The sequence below is a fragment of the Lytechinus pictus genome, chromosome 17, assembly GCF_037042905.1.
Source record: "Lytechinus pictus isolate F3 Inbred chromosome 17, Lp3.0, whole genome shotgun sequence".
NCBI classification, from domain to species: domain Eukaryota; kingdom Metazoa; phylum Echinodermata; class Echinoidea; order Temnopleuroida; family Toxopneustidae; genus Lytechinus; species Lytechinus pictus.
The window spans coordinates 31,011,395-31,024,506 of NC_087261.1; the positions used below are offsets into that span (position 1 = coordinate 31,011,395).

Below are 13,112 nucleotides of genomic sequence, written 5' to 3' on the forward strand. Positions count from 1 at the left end.
TTTTGAAATGACAGCATAACTTAGAAAGTATATGGACCTAGTTCATGAAACTTGGCCATAAGGTTAATCAAGTATTACTGAACATCCTGCCTGAGTTTCATGTCACATGATCAAGGTCAAAGGTCATTTAGGGTCAATGAACTTAGACCATGTTGGGGGAATCAACATCAAAATCTTAACCTAAGGTTAAGTTTTTGAAATGTCATCATAACTTAAAAAATATATGGACCTAGTTCATGAAACTTATACATAAGGTTAATCAAGTATCACTGAACATCCTGCATGAGTTTCACGTCACATGACCAATGTCATAGGTCATTTAGGGTCAATGAACTTTGGCCGAATTGGGGGTATCTGTTGAATTACCATCATAACTTTGAAAGTTTATGGATCTGATTCATGAAACTTATACATAAGGTTAATCAAGTATCACTGAACATCCTGCATGAGTTTCACATCACATGACCAAGGTCAAAGGTCATTTAGGGTCAATGAACTTTGGCCGAATTGGGGGTATCTGTTGAATTACCATCATAACTTTGAAAGTTTATGGATCTGATTCATGAAACTTGGACATAATAGTAATCAAGTATTACTGAACATCCTGTGCAAGTTTCAGGTCACATGATCAAGGTCAAAGGTCATTTAGGGTCAATGAACTTTGGCCAAATTGGGGTATTTGGTGAATTACAGCCATAAATTTGAAAGTGTGTTGGTCTAGTTCATAAAACTTGGACATAAGAGTAATCAAGTATCACTGAACATCCTGTGCGAGTTTCAGGTCACATGATCAAGGTCATGTAAGGTCAAAGAACTTTGGCCACGTTGGGGGTATTGTTGAATTGCCATCATATCTCTATAAGTGAATTGGTCTAGTTCATAAAACGTGGAAATAAGAGTAACCAAGTATCACTGAACATCTTGTGCGAGTTATAGTAGTTTTCAAAATCAGCACTGCTGCTATATTGAATCGCGTGATGCAGGTGAGACGGCCAGAGGCATTCCACTTGTTTATTGTTCAAATTATACAATATATCAATTTTTTTTCAAATAAGGACCAACTTGACTGAACCACAAAATGTTAAAACAATGGTAATAACACATGTTCAGGGAGGAATAAAACTTGGAAACTTGGAATATTTCATATGATAAAATACAAAAGTAATAGTGAGTGTGTGATGTCATCAGTCTCCTCATTTGCATACCAACCAGGATGTGAATATAACTGTTTTGTGAAATAAGCGGAACTTAAAAATGTCGTAACTTTTTACATCCGATTTTGATGAAATTTTCAGTGTTATGATTGTTGGATTTTTCTCTTTTTAGTCAAATACACTTTATTTGGGGGGTGGACGTGTCCTTTAAATATGTTGTTTCATTGATCTTTATTGTAGAAAATTGACCTATGGTGTGCATTTTTGTGACATCACTGACTTTTATTGAGAGTTTGTGGGATATTGTTTTCCTTTTTAACAGAATACAAGAATGAGATTGGATTTACTGGTCAGCTATTGATTGAACCCAAACCTAAAGAACCTACCAGACACCAATATGATTATGGTAAATATGCTTTATATCTTGTTTTAGAGTTTTTAAGTGTTAGAATTATTGTCCTTCTTTAGGAAACCTTTGTCTAAAGCCTAAGTGGGATTCAAAGCTAGTTTGTCCATACTCCTGTATTTCAATATATTTCCATGATGCCTTCATCATATTTTATGACATTTTTGTGATATGTTTATTATCCATATATTTTAATATCATTTAGATAATTGTTCATATGTCTATAATGGATTAAATATACTGTTTTTTGTACCCATTTCATCATATTTACCTTTAATAGAGATTCAGTTTATGTTTAGACATGTACTAATAAATACAGCGATGTCTATCAATGGAGGTCAGATTTGGATGGAGGTGCTGGTTCACTCTCAAATTTTAAGTCTTCATGATATTATCATGATATTATATATTCAGTCATTGATAGTGAGATGATTAATTTTTGTTATTTTTTTTAGATGCAATGACTGTGATCGGTTTCTTGCAGCACTTTGATCTTGAGAATGATTTCAAACTGAACATTGAACCAAACCATACCATGTTAGCAGGACATGCCTATGAACATGATATTGTTATGGCTTCTGCGTAAGTATGCTTCTTTAATGTTTCTTCCCAGTATTCTAGTTTTAGAAATCTCACCCCCGGTCAAATCTTCATTCAGGTGCAAACATTGCCTCTACCATTGATTTCTAATGTTATGTAGTATGTATTTAACTTCCTGTTATCCTTTCAGTCATTCACCTTCACTTGTTTACAAACTCCCCAATGTCATCTAAGAATTCCAAAAATCCCAATACCATGTAACTCCTAAACACTGACCGTAACAGACCAACCCTCAGTGACGTCAGCTAACTTCAAGGAACATAAGTTCTAAGAAGTATGACTCACACTTCCAGCCTGAGTCACTTGCACAGAGCATCACCACACCTCTTATACCAGAGAAAGTTTGATAGACTGTTACCTGTAGACCAATCAGAACAAGTTCAGATCACTCCCACCTTAAATTGTTACACCCCCAAAACTAATGATATAAATAAGACTTCTTGATTATTAGAGATATAATACTAGACCCACACTCATCCATATAGACTGACTTCAAGGCTTAGATGTCCATCCAATATTATTTTAACTTCACTCCGAATCTTAATCTTAGACTTCAAAACTATCATATTCATTGTCCTATTCATGACATTACACCATCCCATTCTGCCCAAGCTGTATACATCCACTACTACTTCGCCACAATTAATATTCTTTGAATCGATGTAGATTTCACTCTAAAAGTCATTGCATCCAAGCATAAATGTTTCTTTGATCAGATGGAAAATTTGGCATGTGTTTGGTTATATTATTTCTGAGATGTTGTCATTAGTAATGACTTGTAATGATTGTGAAAATACAGGTCACCTTTCATTAGTCGACCTGAACCACAGGATGAATATTGGCTCAAGTTAGGGGCCCATTTAAAGCTACTGAAATCCTTCAATTTGATTGGCTGTTAGTAAACTTAGTATAGAAGCTGTCTATTTGTTAACAAATCTTGATAAAATAGGACCCAGATCTTGCAAAACATTTAATGTACCTCTTCTTCTTTTTCCTGATAAATTCCAACAGATATCTTTGGTCCCAAATAATATTTTTAACTACTGTCAAGTGTTTTTATGCCCCCGCAGACGAAGTCCGGAGGGGGCATTAAGCATTGCCCCTGTCAGTCCGTCCTTCCGTCTGTCCGCCCCCCACTTGGTTCCCGCGCATTAACTCGAGAAATATTTAATGGATTTTTAAAAATGTTTGGTGTGTTGGTAGATGACACCAAAATACAGGCTAAGTTTGAATTCGGAGTCCGCAGGTCAAAGGTCACAGCTCATTAAATATGCGAGTTGGTTTCCGCTTAATAACTTATGAAATATTCAACAGATTAAAAAAAAATTGGGTGTGTGGGTAAATGACACCAAAATACAGGCTAAGTTTGAATTCAGAGTCCGCAGTTTAAAGCTCATTATATATGCGAGTTGGTTCAAAGGTCTAAATTTGTTCATTATATATATACATATTGGTTTCTGCACGATATTAAGTTCAATTATATTGAATGAATTTCTGATAGCGTTAAGCGGGGGCATCTGTGTCCTTTGGACACGTCCAAAATTTCTAGTTGTATGTTATTACCAACTGTTTTATGTCTGTACCCTGATTTTCTTGTAGTCTTCGTATGCTTGGATCTATTGATGCTAATACTGGATCACCTGATCTTGGTTGGGATACTGATCAGTTTCCTATGGATATCAGAGGAGCTGCTGCTATATGCAAGGTAAGTACCAGACAATTATGAATGAATGAATAGATGAATGAATGAATGAATGAATGAATGAATGAATGAATGAATGAATGAATGAATGAATGAATGAATGAATGGATGGATGAATGAATGAATGAATGAATGAATGAATGAATGAATGAATGAATGAATGAATGAATGAATGAATGAATGAATGAATGAATGAATGAATGAATGAATGAATGAATGAATGAATGAATGAATGAATGAATGAATGAATGAATGAATGAATGAATGAATGAATGAATGAATGAATGAATGAATGGATGGATGGATGAATGAATGAAAATGAATGAGTGAATGAATTTATTAATGAATGAATTTATTTATTATCCAATGCAATGATAATACAAATTTACAAGTTTACAGACAATCAGTTATGAATACATAGAAAAGCAAGGATAATAGGAACCAGAAAATAGCATGAATGCTAGTCAAGTCTGGCCCCTTCTAATCTAGATAGATAGAAACATGTTTATTAGTCTTTAATACATCAACAACTTACACTGTAAATCACTGATATATCAAAAATATTACAAACCTATTATGCCCTTGAGTAGAAAGCTTGGGCCATTGAAGTTGTGTATAGCTTGAAAGAAAAAAAAAGAATGAATAGATATATGAATACAGTTTCAGATCCAGTATTTGAAAAAAGGGGCAAGAACTGCATATTTGATAATATAGGGGGACAGTTTCTTAGATTTAGTGATGTTGATATGGGCAAATCTCAATGTATAGAGAGGGCTGCACCCCTTGCCCTGCTTCCTGTAACCATTACTGTGAATATATGATGATTATGGATATGGGCAATGATGAAGGGTAATGATGGTCATGATGATAATGACGATGATGATGGTGACAGTGATGATGTTGATGATCACGGTGATGATGGTGATGATGTTAGTCATGGTGCTAGTGATGGTGATGGTGATTATCATTTTGATGAGTTCTAATGAGAAGAGATGATTGGGATGATGGTGATGATTTTTATAGAGATTAAAATGAAGAGGAGAATGGCTTTAAGTAGACTGTTGGTTTTATTTTGATGTTGATATAAAATTATTGCTGAGTGAATTGTATTTTATTGGACTCCCTACAGTGCATCATAGATCAGGGTGGTTTAGCTCCTGGTGGTTTAAACTTTGATGCTAAGGTACGTCGCGAATCAACAGACTTAGCAGATATGTTCTATGCTCACATTGGAGCAATGGATTCCTTTGCTAGAGGGCTACGAATCGCTGCTAAGCTCATCAGCGATGGACATCTTCAAAAGATGGTAGAGGTGAGGGGCATGGATTCTGAGGAATATTCTTCAGAAGATATATTCTAATTTGCCTTTAAATTCATTAATGAAAGAAGAAAACTTCTTTTCTCATTTTACATTAAGGTCCTTGACAGTGGCATACCTGGATAATATTGTCAGGAGTGACAAAGATCAAAACCATTAGTTGTAGCACTTTCTTGAATTATCATTATAAATATTAACTCTTTGTGCGCTGGGCCATGATCCCCTCTGTGCTGAATTATTTTCAGGGAGGGAAACGATGGATTGTTTGTTTTAGCATGAAATGAAAAGTTCGTGCGGCACTGAGAGTGCATTGGTGCGAAGTACACGTGGAAAGGGTTCAAGACTTTATCCCAGACAATACTGTGTCCATTTCAACAAGCAACATAGTATACATCAAGACACGCACACATTTCAGAATCAAACAGAGAATAATCTTTACAAAGAAAGGAACAAGGAAGATAATTATTAGATAATACTAAAAGTAAACAAAGGAAAATACAAAAGGTCTTATCATCGTAATTAGACGTACATGTATTATGGCGAGGTAAATAACTTGTCTCAAGTTATAAAAAAAAAACTTCTTAAGTTTAGGACTTATGAAAACTTGTTTTCATATGATATTTAGGATCGTTATTCCAGCTTTACTCATGGCATTGGACTGAAAATTGCAGAAGGAACGGCTACTCTTCAGGAATGTGAGGTAGGATACGACTTGAAACATCATTGCATGTAATACTATAGTCCAGTCCAAACTTTTGGGAAGCCACAAAAGTCAACAATTTGTTAGCATTACATGTTTACCTTTCTCTTTTCTCACGTTTTTTAATTTGATGCTGAAAACTATTATTCCCAGACAGTTGAGTGTCCAATGAATGAGCCAATAATTCAACATTTACTGTGAGAGATTTGTATTACAATCTTTAGTCAAATCATAACTTTAGACCAGAGTTAAATCAAACCCAAGTTCAGAATATGGGCCAATCTGCTCATATTTTGTTGCCTTAATTGTTACTTGATATTGTAAATTTCTAAAGAACATGATGGTCGACAAGTTACCAGTCAGTAGGCAGGTCCCAAAAAGTGGCTTATATCCAAGTGATATTCATGACTAGAGAGGTTGTAGCCAGGTTGATCAAACTCCCTAAATTTTCAAGAGCAAGAAAATACGGGAGGAGGAAAAGGAGAAAAAGGAGAAGAAACAGAAAGAGATTGAATATAGAACAGGGGTGATCATTGTAAATGGGCAAAAACAGTCACTCATTCTACACAGTCAATCGGCAGGTCCCCCAAAAATGGCTTTTTTCAGCCAAGTGATATTCATGACTAGAGAGGTTTTGCATATTTGATGAGCTTGATGTGGCCTTAAACACCTCTTTTAATTCAGTCATTGCTGCTCTAAATATTCATGAAATTTCATGATTTTGGTATCATTGTAAAGAAGAAGAATCATTCTTTCAGGTCAAGTTGTTATTTTTACACTGTATTATTGTTTGGGCCCAAATGATTTTTAGATCATGATAAAGCTGCATATCTGTGCTTTAAAATGGTATAGGTTTCCAAACAAGAATTGGTTTAGTTGGGTCAAGATCACACTTTTTGTTTGCCAAGTACATTAAGCAGCTTGAAAACAAGAATACTGCATTCTGATTGGTCAAAGAGACAACACACTCAACGGCTCCAGTGCTGGGGTCACGGCAAGGTCACACTCCCCATGTGGTAATCTCAAATTGCCTGTGCTTGTTGATTTAAAGCCATATCCAGAACTCTAGATTTCATGCTACGGTACTCCAAAATTTTAGAAATCTTGTCTTGTACCTTGGTGGGAAAATTGGATCTTGACCTGATTAAAAGGTGCCGCATATTAAGAGTGACATTGTGAGAAAGTACAAAAATTCACCTTTGTGGTGATCTTCGAGGCTGAAAATAAAACGTTTTGCATAATTTGCAAAAGAAATCAGGTAGAAAATTTAGGTTTGATTCACATATTCAAGCCTGAAATTCACTTCTTTATCAAAATAATTTATACAAAATAAATGACCACTATGAAAGAGAAACATTATACTCTGTCCAATTGCGCAAAGATATTTAATTTGACTTGAGGATAAAGTAGGTAAATCCTTAGAGAAAGGAAATCTCATGATTCACAAGATTTTGCAGGGAGGAGGATTCAGCCACGAGATGATTTGGATGAATTTGGCCCATTTGCTCATTAGCATAGGGACCTGCGGTCTGACCTTTACTGGGTGCCTTTTTTTATACCTTTTGGTTTGGGCCATTTATTACTATTTTTTTGATGTGGGTATGTTTTTTATTTGATTTATATGAAGTGATATTTTGGAAAAATTATTTTTGTTAAGAATGAAGGTAAAAGAGAACACACTGAAAATTCTAAACAAATTTAATGTCAAATCCACCCCAGGTAAATGTTAGTTTGAGAAATAAACAAGAAAAACATGGGAAGTTTCACCGAAATGGGTTTTGAAATAAGAAAGTTGTGACCTATCAAAGTTTAAATAGCTCATGTTATACAAAAGATATGGATGTGTCACAATACGATTTGTAGCTCAATCATCAAAAAGACATGTTTCATCACAGAATGCTTTTATTACTGAGCAATTACTTAATATTTGATACCAGAATCATAAGACTCATGATATTTATTTATACATACCAACTCTTTAATAGTAATTTTGTTTGATTCTATAATTGATTAGATGTATTATTATTATCTTATTCCAACTAAAACGAAAACCTTTAAAGAACGAATTCAAGCATTGTGATAAGGAGAGTCAGATGGATGCCAGGAAAGGAAAAAAATAACTTTATTTAGAAGGTCTTGCTTTCCAATCCTTGTGGCCTATTATAATACTACAACTTGAGTATATTTTTAATCCCTCTTTTTTCTTCCTTTTCTAGGCATTCATCAAGAAAGCTGGAGAGCCCTCAGTGACCTCGGGTCAACAGGAGAAATATGAATCGCTTGTCAATCGCTATGTTTAGATCTCATCATAGTGCTTGCATTCCAGCTTGCCGCCCATTTATTGGTTTGGCCATATAACTCTTGATGCAGAAATTGTACAAATCATTCGTATATTTTGTTCATTGGTAATGGTTAATGTACTCATTTTCTTCACTTTGTGTTATCTTTGAACTGTCCATAAAATGTTTCCAGTATAAATCATGTCTGATGGTAGATATACCTGCAATTGGCATAGAGAATTGTTTGTTGCAGTGTGGTGGATATATGTTCAGAAGATTTTGTAGATTATATGTATATGTATATGCAATTAGTATTCGTTTTGTATGAATTAATTGAAATGAATTATGGACTAAACATTTTTTTTTCCTTTCCCATTGTTTGTATGCTCATTGTTATAAGCAAAGCATTTAAGAATTTTGTGTGAGTTTCTTTTTTGATATGATGTGTAAGTTTGCCATTAATTTGAATCTCTTAAAACAATATTTGATTACTGTATTTTGATATTGAGACAATTACAAATATTCACAATCAGTTTTATCGATCATTTATTTTATCGATATTTGAACCGATCTTTTTTATTGTCATGATTGCATTCGTGGAAATTAAATAAAATTAATAGATCAATCCTCTCAATTATTATACTTGATATAATTGATTATTAAACTGTATAGTGCAATTTTAATTCTAAAGAAGGTAACATCTATATGTGAAATGAGGGTCAAATATCCATATGATGTATTAAATTAGTCATTTGAGTTATAGCTAGATCAAAGCAAAAGTTGGTATTGACTTTGTTTTCTGTAAGACATACATTATTGAAAAATTCTGCATCTGCTGCTATATGTTTAGATAGTATCTCATATGTGTCCAGTCCAGAGAAGGAGTCATTAACTCTCCTTACGATACTATTTGGTATGTAATGTATGGGATACACAATTGATTGTAATTGATGTAACAAATAGTGTGTGAAATAATTATTTTCTTCCAAAGTAACATATTCTTATGTAAAGCCTGTCTACATTGTTGGTAAAGGGTCATTTATGTGAATTAGACTCAAGTATCATTTAACATTCCCATATTACAAAAGTGTTGAAGGCATGGAATGTGTTTCAACAGCAATAAGAATTTAAATTTTGCAATTTTTCATCTTCGAGAGTTTGAATGTGGCATCTAGCGCCCTCTCTTGATAATGTTTTTCTTTTTTTTTAAATAGCCCTTTGAACACTTACTAGTACTTTACCAATTTAGTAATTGGGTATAGAGTACCAAAGTTACCATGGTGTCATGGCAGGCTGGTTCTAAACAAATGAACCCAGAATGAAAGCGTGTGTTTCTTAGGAGAAAATGGCTGCTATCGGAATTTGATCGCTTGCAACCTCTTTTTCAGATGAGCCAAATTCATACAAATGTGTACGGACGATCGTCAGCTGTGACTATGTTTAGAACCAGCCCACCATGACACCATGGCAACTGATGTCACACTTCTATCAGAAAGCTACTGACATTCAATGTTTGAGTGGGGTTTTATGTAAACAAGATATAAACATGCAGAGATCATGTACTTGATTGAATTCAGTTTTGATGTAAAATTGCTGGTAATTTTAATCCCCATAACACTTTTATCTGATATCCTTTGTATCATAGCTTGTTTTAGTGCAAGCACATTCAATATTAATCTAGAAATGAATAAGATCAGTGACACTGATATTTTGGGCATTTACCAAAACTAGAGATAGGCTTAAAGTGAGAATTGTTTGCCTAAAGTAATCTTTTCATATCTGTTATAGATCTTTATAATAGATATGTCTGTCAATTTTCTATTATTCTTCTTAGTGATTATGAAAGCTTGTTTTTAACCAATGTTTCCTCATTTATTTGTATAAATTTGATTTGTATTATCAAGAAGAAGGTAATACTGTGTGATACTGCCTTAGTGTAATAGAGATAAATTACTTCGTAGGCCCCCCCCCCCCATCAAACCTTTAGATATTACCTTTTTCTCTAATGCCTTTCAAAAATAATTCAAATTTCTGAGTGTAATTGATTTATATGTTAAAAAATAGAAATGTCCTGCAAATATTTATAATTGAATCTTGCCTTAACAACTCAAAGAAATTATTTTTCTCATTTTATGCAATCCAGATATTCTAGAATTCGTGCAAATTGTATATTTGAAATTCATTTTCATCATGTTTTGTGAAACCCATTGGTGCACCAAAAAATCTCTTTTATACTCTTTATACATTATTTTTCTATACATGTATTTCATTCTAGGGTTTATGAGAGTCTGTTTTTATTAATCTCTTATCTTTAACGTCAGAATTTTCTATGCATTGATTTTGTATAAACAAGAAGTGAATTGGTAATAGTAAATTAACTGTCAAACAGTCAAAAATTCTATGTTTGTGCATTGGTAAAAATGAAAAGGAGGGATATTAAATTCAGTCATCTAACATCAAAATATAATTCTAACTGGAATTGTTTGTTTGAGTTCATGTGTTTCTTATATGAATTTATATTTTCCTTGGCATTATTAAAATAAATATTGTCAGAGTACTTGGTAATGTTTCATAAAGCTGTTTATCATAAAATGACACACGACAAAGAGCTAGCACATGTTTGTGGGTGCTAAATCAGACCCTTAGTCATTTTAATTTCCAGCAGCTAAAGTTGAGATATGATCTTTGTAATTTTTGATATCGAGTTTGGATTCTTCAGCTTTAGTTTAATTTTTCAAAACTTTTTTTATATAACATCCGATATTGATGAGATTTTCAGCGTTATGCTTGTTTGATTTTTTTTTTTTTAAAGTTGTCGAAGTCAGTCATTACATTAAAAGTCCTTCTCTTTACCCTTTTCTTCCATTCTTCACTCCCTCCGTCTCTATCTCTACTCTGTCTCTCATCTCTTGTCTTACTTATCTCACATCTCGTAATACTCTGTCTCTCATCTTTTGTCTTACTCTGTCTCTCATCTTGTCTTACTCTGTCTCTCATCTCTTGTCTTACTCTGTCTCTCATCTCTTGTCTTACTCTGTCTCTCATCTCTTACTCTGTCTCTCACCTCTGTCTTACTCTGTCTCTCATCTCTTGTCTTACTCTGTCTCTCATCTTGTCTTACTTTGTCTCTCATCTCTTTCTTACTCTGTCTCTCACCTCTTGTCTTACTCTGTCTCTCATCTCTTGTCTTACTATGTCTCTCATCTCTTGTCTTACTCTGTCTCTCATCTTGTCTTACTCTGTCTCTCATCTCTTGTCTTACTATGTCTCTCATCTCTGTCTTACTCTGTCTCTCATATCTGTTTTACTCTGTCTCTCATCTCTTGTCTTACTCTGTCTCTCATCTCTGTTTACTCTGTCTCTCATCTCTTGTCTTACTCTGTCTCTCATCTCTGTCTTACTCTGTCTCTCATCTCTGTCTTACTCTGTCTCTCATCTCTGTCTTACTCTGTCTCTCATCTCTGTTTTACTCTGTCTCTCATCTCTGTATTACTCTGTCTCTCATCTCTGTCTTACTCTGTCTCTCATCTCTTGTCTTACTCTGTCTCTCTTCTCTGTTTTACTCTGTCTCTCATCTCTGTATTACTCTGTCTCTCATCTCTTGTCTTACTCTGTCTCTCTTCTCTTACTCTGTCTCTCATCTCTTGACCTGGGCTGTCTCTCATCTCTTGTCTTACTCTGTCTCTCATCTCTTGTCTTACTCTGTCTCTCATCTCCTGTCTTACTCTGTCTCTCATCTCGTCTTATTTTGTCTCTCATATCGTCTTTGTCTCTCATCTCTTTCTTACTCTGTCTCTCATCTCTTGTCTTACTCTGTCTCTCATCTCGTCCTACTTTGTCTCTCATCTCGTCTTTGTCTTTCATCTCTGTCTTACTTTGTCTCTCATCTCTTGTCTTACTCTGTCTCTCATCTCTTGTCTTACTATGTCTCTCATCTCTTGTCTTACTCTGTCTTACTATGTCTCTCATCTCTCGTCTTACTCTGTCTCTCATCTCGTCTTACTTTGTCTCTCATCTCGTCTTACTTTGTCTCTCATCTCTTTCTTACTCTGTCTCTCACCTCTTGTCTTACTCTGTCTCTCATCTCTTTCTTGCTTTGTCTCTCATCTCGTCTTACTTTGTCTCATCTCTTTCTTACTCTGTCTCTCATCTCTGTATTACTTTGTCTCTCATCTCTTGTCTTACTCTGTCTCTCATCTCTTGTCTTACTCTGTCTCTCATCTCTGTCTTACTCTGTCTCTCATCTCGTCTTACTTTGTCGCTCATCTCGTCTTACTTTGTCTCTCACCTCTTGTCTTACTCTGTCTCTCATCTCTTGTCTTACTTATCTCACATCTCATAATACTGTCTGTCATCTCGTCTTACTCTGTCTCTCATCTTTTGTATTACTATGTCTCTCATCTCGTCTTATTCTGTCTCTCATCTCTTGTCTTACTCTGTCTCTCCTCTCTTGTCTTACTTTGTCTCACATCTCGTCTTACTCTGTCTCTCATCTCTTGTCTTACTTTGCACCATGGGGGGGGGGGGCACTACAAGATCAACACCATGCTCATACACCAAAGCAGGAGCGGATCCAGGATTTTCCAAAAGGGAGAGGGCACATTTGACAAGCAAAAAAAAAGTTTTCGACCCAGAAATAAGGACATACTGTCATCCACGACATAATTTGACAAGTTTAAAAAAAAAAGGCCTTCACTTCTTTCTTGTTTTAACAGCATTTTTACATTACATATTTTAATTGTGCCTCTCTCACTGGATCCGCCAATGCACCAAAGTACTTTTTTCCATGGCAAGGTGATGTATGCACATACATGTACAAAGAAAATAAATTGCCAAAGTCATGGGGGAACGGTATACTTTCATCCCATCATAAGATGAGATATTTGAGGCATTATTCAGGGAGGGGAAGTCAGACCTTGAGATCAAATGATCATTACTTTGTTAGGGTACATA

General features: G+C 34.7%; 1 protein-coding gene across 1 annotated transcript in view; it reads left to right on the forward strand.

Annotated features, from left to right (window-relative positions):
* LOC129280820 (uncharacterized) overlaps positions 1–10,638 on the forward strand; it is a 37,132-nt gene extending 26,494 nt beyond the window's left edge. The window contains exons 8-13 of the mRNA XM_064111858.1: positions 1,477–1,560; positions 2,016–2,142; positions 3,760–3,865; positions 4,992–5,174; positions 5,806–5,880; positions 8,097–10,638. Coding sequence (XP_063967928.1) covers positions 1,477–1,560; positions 2,016–2,142; positions 3,760–3,865; positions 4,992–5,174; positions 5,806–5,880; positions 8,097–8,180 — 659 coding nt within the window. The 3' untranslated portion in view covers positions 8,181–10,638. The remainder of the gene's footprint in view (positions 1–1,476; positions 1,561–2,015; positions 2,143–3,759; positions 3,866–4,991; positions 5,175–5,805; positions 5,881–8,096) is intronic.
* The last annotated feature ends 2,474 nt before the right edge of the window (positions 10,639–13,112 follow it).